General features: G+C 38.0%; 1 protein-coding gene across 1 annotated transcript; it reads left to right on the top strand.

The window, feature by feature from the left end:
* Positions 1 to 1,025: 1,025 nt before the first annotated feature.
* Neurod4 (neuronal differentiation 4) lies at positions 1,026 to 13,115 on the top strand. The gene is made up of 2 exons (XM_048418729.3): positions 1,026 to 1,375; positions 9,646 to 13,115. Exon 2 carries the CDS (start codon positions 9,654 to 9,656, stop codon positions 10,647 to 10,649), a length of 996 nt encoding a protein of 331 aa, XP_048274686.1. The 5' UTR covers positions 1,026 to 1,375; positions 9,646 to 9,653; the 3' UTR covers positions 10,650 to 13,115.
* Positions 13,116 to 18,658: the final 5,543 nt, after the last annotated feature.

Raw genomic sequence — 18,658 nt, 5'->3', positions numbered from 1 at the left:
AATTATTAAAACTTCTCTATCTGGAGGCAAAGTGTCTCATATATAACCTTCCTCTGGCTGAGGAAGGCGTTCTGATGTTTTCCAGAAATTTACCATACCGATCATGTATTGGTTAATTTCTCAAAAAATTAAGTTTATTTTGCTGACCAGATAGCTCTTGGATAAGAAAACAAAAAGATTAGTGGGAACCTTAAAAATTTGCTGAAAATTATTAGTTGTCTATAAAAACTGGGGGGAGGGAATAGTTCATTTTCTTTTCCTAGTTTTCTATGAAGGCCAAGAGTCACAACATGCCTGTGTCAGAGTTTTAATATTAACTATTTCAGACCTAAGATAGTCTTTAGTTACGCTGGTAATAAAACTATCGTTTGGGGCCAGAACTTCAAGGGTTTTCACATTTGCTTTTGTTTTTGTAAATGTCACACGACAGAACAGCACAGTAAATATGGTTATGACAGGAATGTGCTTGTTATGCTGAAAAGGGAGACAGAGACTTCCTCCTTTTACACTTAAAGCTCTGAGAGAAAAGCAGGGGACTTAGCTTAGTGGTAAAGTGTGAGCTTAGTATCTACAAGAAACAGAACCTCTGAGAAAAGAACAACAAACAACGAACACCCCCCACACGCTTACTGATACTGCATCCTTGCTGTGCAGTTTTCTTACGTTTTAATTCTTTTTAGGAGCGGGCCAGCAGCCTCCCCCACCCTTCTAGCTTGCTCTCCAAGTCTGTCTCCAGTTTTCTGACTTCCTTCTGTGCAGCCTGCTCGACTGCACAGAGTCTTGTGCTTTTCAAACCACAAGCTTTTTCAGTTCTCTCGATTTTCACCCCCAACTTCAGCCGCTCTCCTCCTCTAGCCCTTTCCTCTTTTCAACAAAAACAAACACGCAGTGGCAAAGCTGGACCTCCTCAGAGGAGCCCTGTGAAGGAGGTGGGTCTGTAGGCTGAAAGGGGAGGGGCTTGCCTGTGGGCCACATCACCCCGCCCTGGTCAGCTGCCAGAGCCATTAAAACGGCTTCAGGTCAGAAGCTCCAGTCAGATCACAGGAGCTGCCCAGAGACTGTGGTTCTGAAAGAGCTGTTCAAGGGAGCTAACCGGGGCCAGGAGGTACTGAAGAGACTTGGGAAACCAGCTTTGGTGGAGGCGCCAGCCCAAAGGCGTCCTGGGGATGCATCAGAACTTCAGGAAGAAGTAGAATAAGTAACAGCCAGGGGACCCAGACCAGGAACAGGCACTAGGAGGGAGCTACCGGCTTAATATGGAAGGCTGAAAGCATCCCCTGTCTCCCACGATCGGCCTTGTTAGGGTGGATTTGGCTGCTCTGACTGTCTTCCAGAACACAGATTAGAGTTTAATCTTGGAACTCCACTGCCTAAGGTGAGCCGATGGGTGGGGTGCGGGTATTAAAGTTTCTGTGTGAAGTCCCCACCGATTCAGAAGAGAAGAGGCTGCGAATGACTCCTCTGTCCCCGTGAAGCCCAACCTTCCATCTGAATAATGCTAAAAGGCTGCAAAAGTTTAGCTATTTCCCCAAAGTGGCTTAGAAAGCAAGTTGAAGAATTGGCCCAATTCATTGGTCTGCTGATGAACCTCGAGGTCTAGGCGAAGAGTGTAGGGAGAGGAAGCAGAATAGAAATCAGATAAGTAGAGGGAGATCTTGGAAGGCCACAGGCAAAGATTCTCATCACTTCTCACTTGCTTTGCCAAAAGTTTTGAATAGTTTGAATGGAATGGAAATGTTCCCCACCCCCAGCTATTTGAGATTGTAAATTAGAAGAAAATGATTGTCCAAGTGTGTCTTTCCTCTTCTGTCATATACTCATCACTTTCATATATATATATATATATATATATATATATATATATATATGCACATGTATATATATATATTCTAAAAATACTAACAAATGCAAATGACCCCATTTTAGTTTTTAACATAGTGAAGAACATGGAGGGAAAACTGGAAAATTGTTTAAATTCTGCTAAGGAAGCTCACTATTACGGTCCGAGGCTATAGAAGTCAATGAAATACAGTATGTCCTTGCTCCCCACCACTGTATATGTGTGCGTGTGAGAGAGAGAGTGGGAGGGAGAGAGAGCACATGCATAGTTATTAATCAATGGGGAATTGTAGTTAAAGATATAAAAGCTTGACTAGGAAGGACCCACCAGCCTACTCATTGATTCGATGCAGTACCACTTGTAAACACCTTGATTTGTGTTTTGTTTTATTTGTTTTTTAGTTGCAGGCTGCATAGCTATGAGCAAAACATTTAGTTTATGTGTTCCTTAAATTCTCTAGAAATTAGTCTAGATATTTGATTCCTATTGATTTAGAGTCCCACCATCAGGAGGTAATCAAGCACCATGGACTTTTAAAGGGAAAGATATTAGCTAGCCTACCATAAACACACATAAATACTTTACACTCGCTCTTCAATTAAACTTCTCCAAAATATATGGCAATTAGAAAAGTATAGGAAGAATTCCATGACAGCCCTATGTAGTAGAAGGGCACAATGATTGTGGTCTCATCAGCTAAGATAGTGTGCAGTCAGAATTGTCGATGGCAAATACTTCTTTTCAAGAAAGGTTTAAAGTGAAAAAAAAGGGTGAGAATAAAATTTTAAAATAGAGAAAATAACTCAAAAACTGTCATTTTATTGAAGGAAATAAATAGGAAGATCCTACGCAGGTGTTTTGGGAAACCCAAATACTAATACCAAAGACAAAAATGGACTTTATAAGATCAGAACATGTTTGCACATGTTGGGAGATAGGAGAATTCTGTACTCAAAAGCTCATATTCATAAATACATTTTAGCCACATTGGCATCTGTTTCCTGTATATTTTGAAGGCTAACTTCTCTTCTAGAAATGGAGAGAAATTTGATATGATTTATCTCTATGTTCTATGTGGCAGTACCATGGTCTTTCATATTCATAGACTATCTACAAAATATTAAAACATTTTTTCTATGTTCATCTCATACTTTAGGGACAAGAACACATCTTGCTTTCATGTTCCTTTCAGGACACCTCTGAGGTAGCATGTTAACAGTATAAAGGCCACAAGAGTTTAGTTCCTTGCTCTGAAGAGGATCCACTTAAGTTTAATTTGTTAAAAAAAACAAACAGGAATGCATTACACATTTTCAACATTCCGATCTGAAACTGAGTTGTCTTTGTCAATCTTGTGATGCCTTGAGAGTATTAAAGGTAGAAAAATAGAAAGTAAATTTTATCTTTGGAGATTTCTGTTTTTTACTTCTGTTTATGAGATACTTCATTTTTTTCTCTGGAGCTTGTGGAAAAGTTGTATTCCTCATACAGAAAAGCAAAGGTAAAAGGGTCTGAATTGATGATGGTGTGTGCATTCCACTAGAAACTTTATGAATATGTAACTAAGAATGAATGTCAAGTCAAATGTCTTTATGAAATAGAATCTTTTCTCTTTAACCTTCCTTTTCTCATCTCTACAAATACAAACTGAATAAAAATTTGGAAACTAATTTCATGTCTGACTGTAGAGGCATTTGATAGAACTCAATATCTTCATCCATTCCTTTGATATTTAGCCTCATTGGCATACAGGGAAAGTAGGAATTTTTCAAACACTTTAAAACAAAAACTGAAATAGACCAGTAATTTTCATTGTCATGAAATTAACATGTAAGCATAGATTATAGTTATATGTACCTACTATTGTCATTGTGACTCATGATGCTTAGGAGTAATCATATCTCACACTTAGGTTGAATTTGTGACACCTGGCACTAATCCAAAGCTTATATATGTCCACTCATTTTACGCTGAGAATTATCTGTGAGTTAGGTCTATTATTATCCCATTCAAGGAGGAAAACATTAAGGCAGATAAAAGTCTAAGTCAGAAGTCTAGTAAGTAGTAAAATTGAATTTGGACCCAGTCAATCCGGCGGCACAGTGTATGCTGTCTAGTCCGGTTGAGAAGGGAAGAATATGGGGCAGTTATCAGATTTACCTCTGGACCAATCAGGTGATGTGGCATTCAGATAACAAGAGACACCAACGAATACATTGCATTTTATTTATTCATCTGTGAGAAAATTTTAATTTTGAATGAAGAAAACAAATGAAAGATTAGAATAGACTTTCAAAATTTCAAAAATAAACACATGGACCTTGTTTTACAACATTATACTTTGGCATGATTTTGTCTTATGAGAAGAATGTAAAATATATCTTAACTTTATACTATCAAAAAGAATGTAATAAATAAAACTGGGATTAGGAAGCAGGAATTGAAAATTCTGGGAGAGAGTTCCATCCATACTTTTCTAGTCACCACGGTTTTGAAGTCACGTTTGTATACCTACAGAATTATCTTAGAGCTAATGGACAAGTATGGATAGAAACAGAGGAAACTGAACCAGAACCACCCCTTTTCTTTTCATAGTTGGTAACAGACAAAAGGTGAAATCTCATTGTTTTGTTTTGTTTCACATTGTTTGGCCAAATCCAGTCAGTTCTTTTCCTATATACCTATCACCAGTATGATTTTAAACGGCTTCTTAAAATCACCAAATAAGTTAAAGACTAAGATTGGTCAACTCTATCTTTATATTCTATTTCCTGGTAGGGTGCCTGCTGACATGTCTAGCGAGATCGAGCAAGACTTAGGAAATGTAGAGAGATGGCAGGAAGGAAAGACAAGAACAGAAGTGAGAACAGTGCTTGGATCCTGCTGCATCAGGTAGCTCTTCTCTCTGTCAACTTCCTTCTCCCCATGCACATCAGCAAGACACAGTGCAAGGCAATGATTCTAATGAAGATGGGGAAAAGAAGAGGAGGAAAAGGAAAAGGGTACAGAAGAGGAGAAGGATAGGATGAATAGTCAAAAGCAGCAAAGAAAGCCTTTGAGAGAGGACTGAAGCCTAGAATATGAGAGTTAAAAGCTGCCTCAGAACTTCTAAGCCAGCATTCACTGGATAATGGTCATGCCTATTGACTTAGCTCTACTGATCTATCTACATTTGCTAAAGTAATTTTTTTTTCTTTTTTAGCTATGGTGGAAAAAATGAGGAAAAGGACTGTAAAACCTAGGATTTGAGGTCAGAAATATTTTTATGTCCTGTTATATTGTGTCTTTACATGTCCATCACTTAGAGGACCTGACCGATGGTGCTGCTGGCTCTAAACTGAACAGGGCTGTACTCATTGCCCTCAACAGTGTGCTCTATGGAATCCATAGATTAATGAGTGTAAAAGTGCTGCAAACTTTAGAATGCTACACAAATGCTATTGTAATTACACAGAGAGCATTAGGTTTCCCAAGCCCACCCTACCCTTTTTAGTCTCAGCATGCACCTGCCTCTGGAAGATCTGTGTTACTTTAACAGAAAATTAATTAGATCCTTACCCCTCCCTCTGGATATTTGCCTGAGTTAGAAGTGCAGCTCAGCACACAAGCTTCATCATCCATATTAAAAGTGGGATTTTCTGCCTTGGCCTGGGCAGCCGGTTGACCAATAGGTTCCAATGTGTATTTTCAATAAAGCTGCTTACCCAGGAAGCCTTATGAAGTGAGTAAGTCAAGCTGACATGATTTCCTTGCTGATTAATATGAAACCTAGTCTGTTTTCGCAATTCAGTAACATTAATTATTTACAGGAGGTAAATGAGGTTACAATGAAAACAAGCTCCAATTACCAGAAACAATTCAAATCATATTTTAATATTTTTGTAAACTCCAGGTACTAATCCCTGAATTCATTGACTGGAGACTCCAGCTTCAAAGATCAAATGACATGTTATCATGTTTTTCCCTTTCTCATAATGAAAGGTGAGGGAGGGTTTAATGTTTCAAAGACTAGCTAGTAAACTGTGATATCCCAGTGGGTTTATCAGATTCTTTTATCTGGTAACCTGTATACCTAGAAATAACCCAAATGATCTGAAAACAGTTCAAACTCTTGTAATATCCAATGCAAGACATTTACTAAATAACTAGTCTCTATTTTTAATATAGTAAAAATTTGCACGTAACCCAAACCAAACCGTATCTGTTAGGCAAGTGAGTTGAAGTGTTTTTTCTGTGTTTACCCAAAATAGCCCCATGGTATGCTCAGAGTCACCATGTTCTCTTTTGTTTTATATTTGTACCATTTTTTCATTTTTAGTGAAGGGTTTTCTGACTGTTTCATTAGAACAGTCTTGAATAGGTTTAGTAGATAACTGACTTCTGCATCTAGATGTTGTCATGGTCTTTCTGATGGTGTGAAGTACATGTGCAAAGGAAAGAGCTATCAACACATGGACATGTTTGATAGATGACCAGTGGCAGCTTTTCTTCATGGCCCCTTCAAGATGCTGTGCCACTAGAATATCTGACACCCCTTAGCCCTGAGAGTACACAGGGTGCTTAGGAAGAAACACAGTGCTCTTCTGGACATGAAGCAGGCCAGCCAAGATGGTCCTATTTTATAGGAGGTGCTTGAAGTCACCTGTTAGCAGAGTCAGTGGGGAATATGGGATTGTACAAGCCAAACGCACGTGAAACATCTCTAGAGAACACAGGAAGGTAATCTTGATTGCTATAGCATTTCATTTATTTTATGGTAGAAACTCAGAACAGTTTGCTTAACTGTTCAATATATATTTTATTTGGAAATAACATTTATTTTTATACTATATAATTATTTAAAAATCACTTTTCACTTTCAGCATTTTTTATTTATTATTTGTTTATTATGTTTTACTTTTTATTACATCCAAGCTGAGGTTTCCCCTCCTTTTACTCATCCCAGTCCCACTGCCCCCCCTCCACTTCTCTCCTCTTTTTCCTTTAGAAAAGAACATCTCCCAAGGACATCAACCTGACATGGCAGAACAAGTTACAATAAGACTAGATACAAACACTCAAATCAAGGCTAGGCAAGGCAATCCAGTAGGAGGAAAAGGGTCCTAAGAGCAGGCAAAAGAGTCAGAGATACCTCCTTCTCCCACTGTTAGGAGTCTCACAGTAGCAACACGCTACACAACCATAACATATTTGCAAAGGACCTAGTTCAGACCCATGCAGGCTCTGTGATTGTTGCTTCAGTTTCTGTGAGCCCTATGAACCCAAATTAGTTGACTTTGTGAGCCATGTTTTTCTAGTGTCCTACACTGCTCTGACTCCTACAGTCGTTCCTCCCCCTTTTCTGTGGGATTTAGCAAGCTCTACCTTATGTTTGGCTGTGAGTTCTCTGCATCCGTTCTCATCAGTTGCTGTATGAAGTCTGATGAGGCATCAACCTGTGAGTATAGCAGAATATTATTAGGAATCATTTCATTGGTTTCTTTTCCCCATCGTGTTTGGTTCTATCCTAACTCTCTGGGCTATCTACTCTCTGTTTCTTGGTCATCCAGGCAGTGTCCAGTGTGGGCTCCCTCTTGTGGCAGGGCTCTCAAGTGGAGCCAGTCATTGATCATTCCCACAAGTTCTGCACCACTATTGTCCCAGTTCATCTTTCAGGCAGAACAAATTGTAGGTTGAAGGTTTTGTTGTGGGGTTGATGTCCAAGTTCCAAGCCTTGCCTGGTTACAGAAGACGGTCAGTTCAGGCTCCATATACTCCATTACTACAAGTCTTTGCTAGGGTCAGTCACCCTTGTAAATTCCAGGGAGTTTCCACTGTATTAGGTTTCCACAATGTCCCCCAATTTTAATTTCAGTCTCTTCCAGTACTCCCTCCATCCGTCCCCCACCCCACCTGATCTCTCCTGTTTCCATCCACCAATGAAGTCCATTTCATTTCCTGTTCCCAGGGAGATCCATGTATCCCTACTTGAGCACTCACCTCTCTGGGTCTGGGGATTGTAGTGTGATTATCCTTAACAGCCCATATTCACATATAAGTGAGTACTTATTAGTTTTTCTATCTGGTCTAGGTTATCTCACTCAGAATAATATTTTTCTAGTTCCATTCATTTGCCTGCAAATTTTATGATGTCATTTGTTTAACAGCTGAGCAATACTTCACTGTGTAAATATACCACATTTTCCTTATCCATTCTTCAGTTGAGGGACATCCAGGTTGTTTCCAGTTTCTGACTGTTATTAATAAAGTTGCTATGAACACAGTTGAGCAAGTGTCCTTGTGGTAGGATGGAATGTCCTTTGGGTATATGTCAAAGAGTGATAGAGATGGAAACTGGGAATTGAGGTAGATCAATTTCCAATTTTCTGAGGAACCATCATATTAATTTCTATAGCGGCTATAAAGGTTTGCCCTCCCACCAGCAAAGGAGTAATGTTCCTCTTGCTCCACCTCCTCACCAGCATGAGCTGTCACTTGTGTTACTGATCTTAACCATTCTGACAGGTATGAGATGGAATCTCAAAGTTGTTTTGATTTGAATTTCCCTCATGGTTAAAGATGTTCAACATTTCCCTAAGTGTTCTGTGGCCATTTGAAAATCTATTGAGAATTCTCTAGATCTGTACCTCAGTTTTAATAGGATTATTTAAATTCTTGAGTTCTTGGATTTTATTTTTGATAATTTGGATTTATTTTGGATAATATTTTGAATATTAGCCTTCTGTCAGATGTTGGTGCTGGTGAAAATCTTTTCCCATCTGTAGACTGCTGTTTTGTCTTACTGATGGTATCTTTTGTCTTACAGAAGCTTTTCAGTTTCATGAATTCCCATTTGCTAATTGTTGATCTTAGTGTCTGTGCTACCAGTGTTCTGTTCAGAAAGTTGTCTCAGGTCAATGTGTTCAAGACTATTCCCCACCTCCTCTTCTATCAGGTTCAGTGTATCTGGTTTTAGGTTGAGGTCTTGAGTTTTGTATGGGGTAACAGATGTAAATCTATCTTCTTTCTTCTATGTACAGACATCCACTTAGACCAGTACAATTTGTTGAAGACACACTTTCTTTTTTTTCCACTGTATATTTCCAGCTGTTTTCCAATAAAAAATCAGGTGTCCATAGGTGTATGGATTTGCAGATGGGTTTTTGATTTGATTTTGTTGATCAACATGTCTGTTTTTATGCCAATATCATGCAGTTTTTACTATTATAGCCTTGTAGTACAGTTTGAAATTAGGGATGGTAATGACTCTGGAAGTTATTTTATTGTATAGTATTGTTTTAGCTATCTTGTATTTTTTCTTTTGGGGCAATAATTTGTATGTTCATCTATTTTCTTCACATTATAAATTTACAAAAGAAAGAATGTGTGCTTGGAATTTTATTTGTGTTCCATAAGATAAATAATCTGATAATAAAAAGACAGACACTCAAACCCCAATGAATATTCATTTTATTCTTTTGTGTTAGTTTTTCTTATAGTGTACTGTGAAGAGATTTATGTGTAGGGTAGTTCTTTGAGCCTTGGTTCAATTTAAAGTGACAGATGGGCAAAGAAATCATGAAATATGAAGTTCCAAAACAATGTGGTCTATAATCATGAAATAAAAACAAACTTTATGTGTCTTTTGACAGGGTCTCACGTAACTCAGGCTGGCCTTGAGCTTTCAATGCTGTTAAAGATGACTTTGAACTTCTGGTTTTCCTGTCTCTACATCCCAAGAGCTAGAATCATAGGCATGTGCCATCATCAGTTTAGATTTACATTAAGTATTTTGGGGTTTACCTTTTTATATTTCCCTTTTCCAGAATCTGTAATGGCAAAAATGTATGTGAAATCGAAGGATATAGTAGAGCTGGTCAACACACAATCCTGGATGGACAAAAGTCTGAGTTCTCAAAATGAGATGAAGGAACAGGAGAGAAGGTCAGGCTCTTATGGGATGCTTGGAACCTTAACTGAAGAGCATGACAGTATTGAAGAAGAGGAAGAAGAGGAAGGTGATGGAGAGAAACCTAAAAGAAGAGGTCCCAAGAAAAAGAAGATGACCAAAGCTCGCCTGGAGAGGTTCAGGGCTCGAAGAGTCAAGGCCAATGCTAGAGAGCGGACCCGGATGCATGGCCTGAATGATGCCTTGGATAACCTTAGAAGAGTCATGCCATGCTACTCCAAAACCCAAAAACTTTCCAAGATAGAGACTCTTCGACTGGCAAGGAACTATATCTGGGCCTTGTCTGAAGTCCTAGAGACTGGCCAGACACTTGAAGGGAAGGGATTTGTGGAGATGCTCTGTAAAGGGCTCTCTCAGCCCACAAGCAACCTGGTGGCTGGATGCCTCCAACTGGGATCTCAGTCTGCCCTCTTGGAGAAGCACGAGGAAAAATCTCCAATTTGTGACTCTACTGTCTCTGTCCACAGCTTCAACTATCAGTCTCCAGGGCTCCCCAGCCCTCCTTATGGCCATATGGAAACACATCTTCTCCATTTCAAGCCTCAACCATTTAAGAGTTTGGAAGACTCTTCTTTTGGGAGCCATCCACCTGATTGCAGTACCCCACCTTATGAGGGTCCACTCACACCACCACTGAGCATCAGTGGCAACTTCTCCTTGAAGCAAGGTGGCTCCCCTGACTTGGAAAAATCCTACAGCTTCATGCCACACTATACCTCTGCAAGTCTAAGTTCAGGGCATGCACATTCTACTCCTTTTCAGGCTGGCACTTCCCGCTATGATGCTCCTATAGACATGACCTATGATTCTTTCCCCAACCATGGTATTGGAACTCAGCTTAATACTATCTTCACTGAATAGACCAGTAAGATAAACACCAACACTTCAGAAAATGAGGTGGAGGTATTTTCTATGATTCTAGTGGCTGAGCTAAACCCTCAGAGAATTTAAAAGAACTCTTTGGATATACATCAAACACAATGACCCTAATCCAATCAGAATCTCCTATTCCTGCTAACTTCCTTCTCATTAACGTCTTACATTGCATCAATTCCTGTATTTGGGATTCTCAAGTGAAAATATTTGACAGTTTATATTCACATGGTAATAGTATAGAAAACCAAGGCTCTGCTCCAGTGGTACCAAAGACTCATTGGATGCTATGCCAACTAACTTTCTATTTCTGGTGTTTGTTGCTTTCTGAAAAACATAGTGCAACTATTCTAAGTCAACATATACCTTTCATCTCTCACAAATTTCTTAAACTAAAAAGCAATAAGAGAAAATATCATGAATGGAATGATTAAATGGAACTGGAAGACATCAGGTACATGTCTGTTGACTTATAGAACATGAAATTTGTGTGAATTTGACAGATCTTTATATCTATCTAAACATAAAGTTCAGAGTCTAATATAACAACTTGATTATTAATGTAAATAACCAAGTACATTCTTTAAGAGATTAGTTCTATTTATTGCTGTGCTGAAAGGTATGCACACCATTTTTAGTGATTTCAGAACCATGACAGAAACCTCACACAAACTTTTTCTTCTTTTCCTTTTTAAAAAATTTATCATTTGTGCTTTTGTTTCTTTATTTTGTTTTTACATACCAACTAAAGTTTCCCCTTCCTCCCCTCCTGCCAGTTCCTCCCCTTCTACTTATGCTCGCACATCTACTCCTCTGCCTCTGTTTCTATGAATTTTGTTCTTGATACTATTTAAAAACAACTATCTTAGTCCTAGAAACTGAGCAAGAAAGACACTGAAATATCTGACTTGTGTGGCCAATGGAACACAGAAATATCAGTGAGTGCATTTCCTAGCTTCCATGATTAAAGGGCTATGGGAATTCTGCCAATGTCTAGGTGCTTCTGTTAGAATCAGAACACAGCCAAGTTCACACTGCAGGGTAATAAAGTGGTGGTTGGCTCCCTACCAGCTAAACAAGTTGAGGGACTCTGCCTAACACATAGCCAACAGAAAAACATGATTTTTTTCTCAAATAAGATAAATTTCACTGTTTAAAGGAAAGTGACTAATTCCATGGAGCTCCATTTGCTCCACTATCATACATTCCCAGAACCGCAGTCAATAATCAAGCTTGAATTCTCACAGCACAACCTCACTCCACATCCTCCACTGATTGTTACCCTGTCCTCATTCCTGAGATGTAATATTGCTTTATATTATAGCAGATATTTCAAGAGAAGTGACTTAGAATTGAGAATCAAAATTCAGGGTCAGTGAATGTTTTTATCAGTTTTTATCTTCAACATGGGTTTTGATTAGTCTAATGATTATTTTTCTTTATATGACATCTCTTTACTTTGTATCCACACTGGCTCGGCCAAGTTTCTCTTTTACAGAGAATTCGTTCTGTGAAATTTTACTATTCTGATCTATCTTAACAATTATTTAAGCCCAACCCAAGAATATAAATAGCTTATTTGATAGTGGGTCAGGTACAACTACAGGAATAAATTTGAGCAATTTTAATGACAGATGCATATGCCATTTTATATACCAAACTAAGCATCTTTTTCCTTTTTTGCTTTTATTTATTTATTCACACCATAAGTTATTTTGTGTCCATCTTATTGCAGCACTTAATATGCTCCACTTTGCACCCCTGGCTTATAAATATATTTAAAATTTTGTAGAGAGATCTTAAACTACACCACCACAGCACCCCCCTTACACACATCTTGAAGTTCCCTAGTGTGAATAGGCAAAGGGAGGTGTCTCTAGAGTCATCCACGGTGGGCTTTTTTTTTTTTAGAGTTTAATGTTTGTAGCATTTATGTTTGTAGATAATAATTTCTATCTCCATTATTTATTAGATTCTATTTATTTAACTTATTTATCTTTTTATGCAAAAGTTTGGATCCCATAGATATATCTGCAACTCCGTAAAGCTTCATTGGGAAAGTAGCTTACAAGTTTGGAATGAAAGGAAAGGAAAAAAACAGTTCTTGGTGGCTTGTGATGGTTTTATATAAAGGAGCAATAATTTGAATAGCTATGCAACTTTTTGGTTTTGGATTTTCCCCTGTAAGAGTTAAATTTTTGTTTATGCCTTTGAAGAGTGTAGTACATATGAATCAAGACTGTAGAATTGTGAAGAGAGATTTTATAACTGAATACAATTTTTGAACTGTACTATGTTTGAAAAGAACTCTTTCTTCAAATAATATCCATTCTTCTGAGAACATTTTCAGGTAAAAGTAAGCAGTTGTTAGGTAAAAGCAAGCAGTTGTTTAAAAGAAATGACTATGTTTTCTCTCCTTTTTTCAGTAGTAATAAAGCTTTGGACGTTATTATACATTGTGTTTTACTTGACTGTGTTTCTCTTTGAAGTTTTCATTTAGTGTTTGCATTTATATTTGACAGGCAGCTAGAACAGTAGTTTCAGCCAGAGCAGAAGGTTTCCATATTCCTTCTTCCGTGTGTTCTGCCTGGAAGATTTGGAGGGTCACAATTTAGTCCAAATAAGCATCTCCATCACTCATACAGTAACGATAAAATTTGCAGTTAGGGTGTTAGTTCAGCCACAGAGGGTAGCCCATAGATGGATGGACTAGTATCCTCAATTTAAATGAGCTTGCCTACTTTTGAAAAAAATATGAAGTATGTTTTTGGCAATTGTCTTTTAATATTTTTTGATTTTTAATCTTCTTTTGTTAATATTTTAAGGTTTCTTCTTAAAAGGATACAATTCAAATTCAAAGGATCTAATAATGATGATGATTAATATAAATAAAGTTGGTTAACAAAGGAAAGACTTGAACTTAAATATTTAAGAAACAAATGTACAAAGGAATGTCATCTTCCAGCCTGTCTCTTGTCTGCTGTTCCTGGTCTCCACATAGTCACCATTGTTTTAAATACATTTAGTTAATAGTTACCAGAGATGTTTTATACAAACAGAAGCAAATATTTGGTACATTTATCATAAAATTGATATTATTGTCTCCTCTCCTTTTCTACAGATGTCCTTGTAATGCAGTTTTGTGTATTGGCTTAATATTTTAGCATATATCTTCAGATTTTTTATATTTAAATTATTTTTACTGTGATGTTACAACTGGCTATCATTAAACAATAAAATACTATAATTCATGAAATTAAGATAAAGAGTTTAGGTTGCAATATTGAATGACACGTCATTTGGCAGTTACAAGAGTATCTTTGCTTTGTCATTTTTCCAAGGAGACAATCTTTGGTATGGTACATTCCAGTCTGACCAATTACCACATCCACAACAGAATCTGAGAAAGGAACACTCTCTTGCTTTACAAAATATGAACTTTGTATTGGATATGACCTGTGTATTCTATGAAGAAGATGAGAAGACCCTAGGTTAGTTTATTGTTGCTTGAAAGCACCCACCATTCTTAGTGGTAACATCCATTTTATGATTTAATTTTCATAATTTTGTGATATAAGAAAGATGCTTTACTAGAAAATTAAAGATATGAAAATAAAATATATCAGCAAAGAAATGCCAAAAGTTCAAACTTAGCTCCTTCAGCCTGTGTAATTGAAGGACAGTGTGGTATAGTGATTACATCATAACATTTGATCTTGAATAATAGTACCTCGGATTGCATGCGTGGGCAGTCCATATGCAGCATGGCTGGAAAGATGGCTCAGCAGTTAAGAGCACTGCCTGCTCTTCCAAAGGTCCTGAGTTAAATTCTCAGCAACCAATTGGTGGCTCACAACCATCTGTAATGAAATCTGGTGCCCTCTTGAGGAAGAGACCTGGTCAGTCATCCTCATCAACTTAGACCATGGAACCCAATATGAACAAGTTCAACAGAACCACTATAAATGGGCTGCTCATGCATGCTTCAGCATTGCCAAGGCATAAATTTCAAATTTCATTTTATTTTATCTAGGTTATTTACTGGATAAACAATCTTTGTTCTATTGGCTAACCTTTATAGCATCACATCTCCCATATTTATAAGAAAGATCATGGAAATGCTAATTGTACCATCTTCGTGGGTTATGATGGTGAATTAATTGAGATTTCATATCCAAAGTATTTAGCTCATATTTAATAAGAGATGATTGCCATCATTTGTTATTATTCATTTATTTTTTTATATATTAATGTTAATTTGTCTCTAATACATGTCTGAGGAGTCCAGATGGTGCCTCCTTCAAACATAGAAAGTTCACAGAGTTCCTTAGTTAAGAGTGTTAAATCAGACAGACTTACATCTGAAGCTAACTGGATATGTAGTTTAAGCAGGTTGATTAACATCTCTATCTTAGCTAAGCCAGAGAGCTGATATGATTATTAAAACTGTTAATAATTCCAGAAGAGTATTTTGATCAGTTTCAGGCATGAGGAAAATACCTCTTTTTTTTCCTTTTGTTTTTTCTTTCTCCCTCCCACCCTCCCTCCCTCCCTCTCTTCCTCCCTCCCTCTGTTCTTTCTTTCTTCCTTCCTTCCTTCCTTCCTTCCTTCCTTCCTTCCTTCCTTCCTTCCTTCCTTTCTTTCTCAAGACAGAGTTTCTCTATGTGACAGTCCTAACTGCCCTGGAACTAGCTTTTATAGACCAAGTTGGCCTCAATCTCAGAGAGATTTGCCTGCCTCTGCCTCCCAAGTACTGGGATTAAAGGATTGTGCCATCACCACCCTGATGGGGAACCTCCTTCAGCCAATGGCCTTTGAGAGGCTGGATCAGGTAGGGTTTGGCTTTTAGGTTGCAAAAAGTCCATGGGAGTGCCCACTTGACCTCTCTCTTCCCACTCACCACACCCTGTTCTTGTTTCCTGGTTGTTATCTATGAGTTTTCCTTTTAATAAAGAAAAACCTTAGTATACCCTATTTAGGGTTAGTGTGAGATTATTGGATTCACTTTCCCCTCATCTGACACTTTCCACTTCATCACCTGGCTCTGTTTTTCCTTTTATTTTTGTTACTGACAATAGGCTGAAAGCAGCTGAGGTCACTGAGAACAAAGGAGGGGAAAGTCCTTTAAATTTATATAGTATTGGCAACTGGAACCAGCCTCAAAATTTAGGACTGTCCAGGACCCAAACACTAGTATTTGCTATTTCTAACTAGTCAAAACTTTTTTTTATTCAAAAAGGTTTTTTCTCATTTTACATCTTAATTCCAGTTCCCACTTCCTCCCCTCCTCCTGCTCCCTCTGCTTTTCCCCTCCTCCACTCCCCATCCATTTCTCAGAGAGGGTAAGGCTTCTTATGGGAAGTCAACAAAGTCTAGCACATCACTTTAAGGCTGGACCAAGGCTGTGGTGGGACATAGTTGTGGTGGTATATGCCTTTATTTCTAGCACTCAGGAGGCAGAGGCAGGTAGATCTCTGTGAGTTCAAAGCTAGGCTGATCTATAGAGCCAGTTCCAGAAATGCCAGGGATACACAGAGAGAAAATAAATAAATACAAACAAACAAACAACAACAAAAGAAACAACAGTTAAAAGTTTGAAGAAAAGAACAAGGGAATTCTTGCTTAAATTGGCATGTTAGCACAGAAAAGTAAAAAGGTTAAGTTGTTGAGCTAAGTCTACATACTTGTGAAGTAAGAATATTTTTTTTCTATGTCATCTTAAACCAAATCATAGCAAAAAGCTACTAGAAATCTTTTTTTAGCATTTTGTCAATTTCTAGAAAGAAAAAAAAAGCCATTGAAGAAGGCTCCATTTTGTACAAACTTACCAATAAATAAGTAGGTATAATAATAATAATAATAATAATAATAATAATAATAATAATATAATAAGTAAGGAAGTATCCTTCCCTCCTAGTCTGTCCACACGTGTTTTGGATCTCCCAGGACAGGGATTAGATAAGTGTGCTGTTTAATAAACTTTCCAAACTTCCATCATCTTACTTAAAAAGTAAGATATCTTAGAATTAGATACCTGATGTTTCTTTTAGTTTAATACATTACTAATTCTATTAACAGTTTGTGCTTATTTTCTACCTGACAGAACAACAAATTTACATATTTTGGAAAAAATGAATGATTGAATAGATGCTTATAAAGAAACAAATTATTAACTTCCTGTTAAACTCTAGGGGATAGCTGAAGATAGCTGATTAGCAATTGTAAAACCACATAATGGCATTTAACTATTTAAGTTGTGGTGTGTTTTTAATTTTTTGTCATTAAGGAAATGATTTTGTTGGCAATGAATTTATTCTTAGTCTCCAGTTAGCTAAAATATATTTCTCAAAGGCCAAATGGAAAAGTTATACTATTTCAATAATTGATAAACTGTTCTGTTTCCTCCCAAAGTTGTAAAAAAAAAAACAGAATGAAGTTGACTGGATTATTTACTTTATTGCAAATATGCTCAATCCTAAACTATTCCTAAGCATATTCTGTACTGAGGATTAATTTTGTGTTTAATTATTTTATGGACAATTTTATACATGTATAGAATGTGTTTCAGACATGTTCATCCTCTATTACTCTCTCTCAACCCCTCCCTCTCCAGCTGACATCCTTCTTCCCAAGAACGGCCCTTCTATTACCTTGTCTCTTTTGTATGTGACCCACCTAGCTCAGGCTGGGATGCTTTTACACACATGGCTTAGGCAGTATTTATCAAAGCATGGGTGACTTGCTAGTAACTACAGCACTGAAGAAAATATTTCCCATCTACGCTGAGGACTGCTGAAAATATTGATAGGAAACTCGTGTCTCAGTATGAGCTCAAGTGTTCTTAATTTTACACTGTGTTTCTATATAGACTCATAGACAAACGCATCCAAGTTGAAATAAGCATATAGAAATGTCTGCTTTGTCCATGTACACTTGAAAATGTGGATATTTCAACACAGTTTGGTGTACATTGAACATATACACATGCACGCTCACGCACGTGTGTAATATGTTTAAATATACTCTAAATAGAATACTTTAGGATCACTTAATTTTTGGCAAGTCTATCGACAGTTCTTTCATTCAATAACACAGTTTTTAAACCTAAATTGGAAGTTTAGGCTCCAAGAGATGAGGTAGGGTGGGAACTGGGAGGCGGGGGGGCGGCTATTTCTTCCCCTTGGACTGGACCTAGAGGGACAGTTTGACAATGGCAATCATTCTTCCTTGTCTAATGTGCTTCTTCTCCTTTGAGAGCTGGCCTCTAAGCTTAGCCAGATTCAGGGCAGGCAGGCACGTGGCTGACCCACTGAGGGCCAAGCACAGTCGCAAGCTGCTCGGGGGCTTCGGGAGCAGACTATCCCCTGGCTCCTGCCCACCCCACTGCTGCCAGCCTACAGCTTCCCTCCTGCCAGACCCCTGGGCACGCTGATGGGAATGGCATAATTACCTAATCCCTGCCTAAGGAGATCTAGGACACATGTAGACAGATGGAGGACCAGGAGGAATCAGAGGGGCCTTGTGTTAGAGGACGGATTAGAGACTAGTCTGAGAGTCACAGGCTAGCCTGAGAGATAGTCCTGAAAGCCCCTCTCTCTGCAGCTCTGAGGTAAAGCTTTCATCCAAACAGAAACTCTGGAAGGAAGAACCTAGTCCTTCTCCTAGGAAATGTCTTGAGAAAAAACACTGAATCTTGGTGTCTGGATTTCCACGAAGAAGAGAAAAACATGAGCAGGTACTGACAGAAAATAATACAGGAGAATCAAAGTTCCAGGAAAACTGGTGGAAGGAGGGTAAAATAGAGCCAGATGTGAAAAAAGAAGAACCTTTATGAGGATCTGAAGGCCTGCCTTCCTTGCACCTGATCCCCGGCATGTTTCCTTTCCCTTGCTGCTCCAACCACCTGGTTTCAGACCTTCAATATCAATGCATCTGGACTCATACGACAGTGATGATACTTCTCATATTTAATGTCTCCTTTCCTCTATCACTCTATC

The sequence above is a fragment of the Myodes glareolus genome, chromosome 26 (genome assembly GCF_982192425.1).
Source record: "Myodes glareolus chromosome 26, mMyoGla1.1, whole genome shotgun sequence".
Classification (NCBI taxonomy): Eukaryota; Metazoa; Chordata; class Mammalia; order Rodentia; family Cricetidae; genus Myodes; species Myodes glareolus.
Note: the sequence above shows the minus strand (reverse complement) of the source record. Positions and strands in the feature narration are given on the sequence as shown.

Bases quoted from the DNA above. Each gene is read 5' to 3' on its own strand.
- Neurod4 (XM_048418729.3), top strand. From the start codon at position 9,654: ATGGCAAAAATGTATGTGAAATCGAAGGATATAGTAGAGCTGGTCAAC.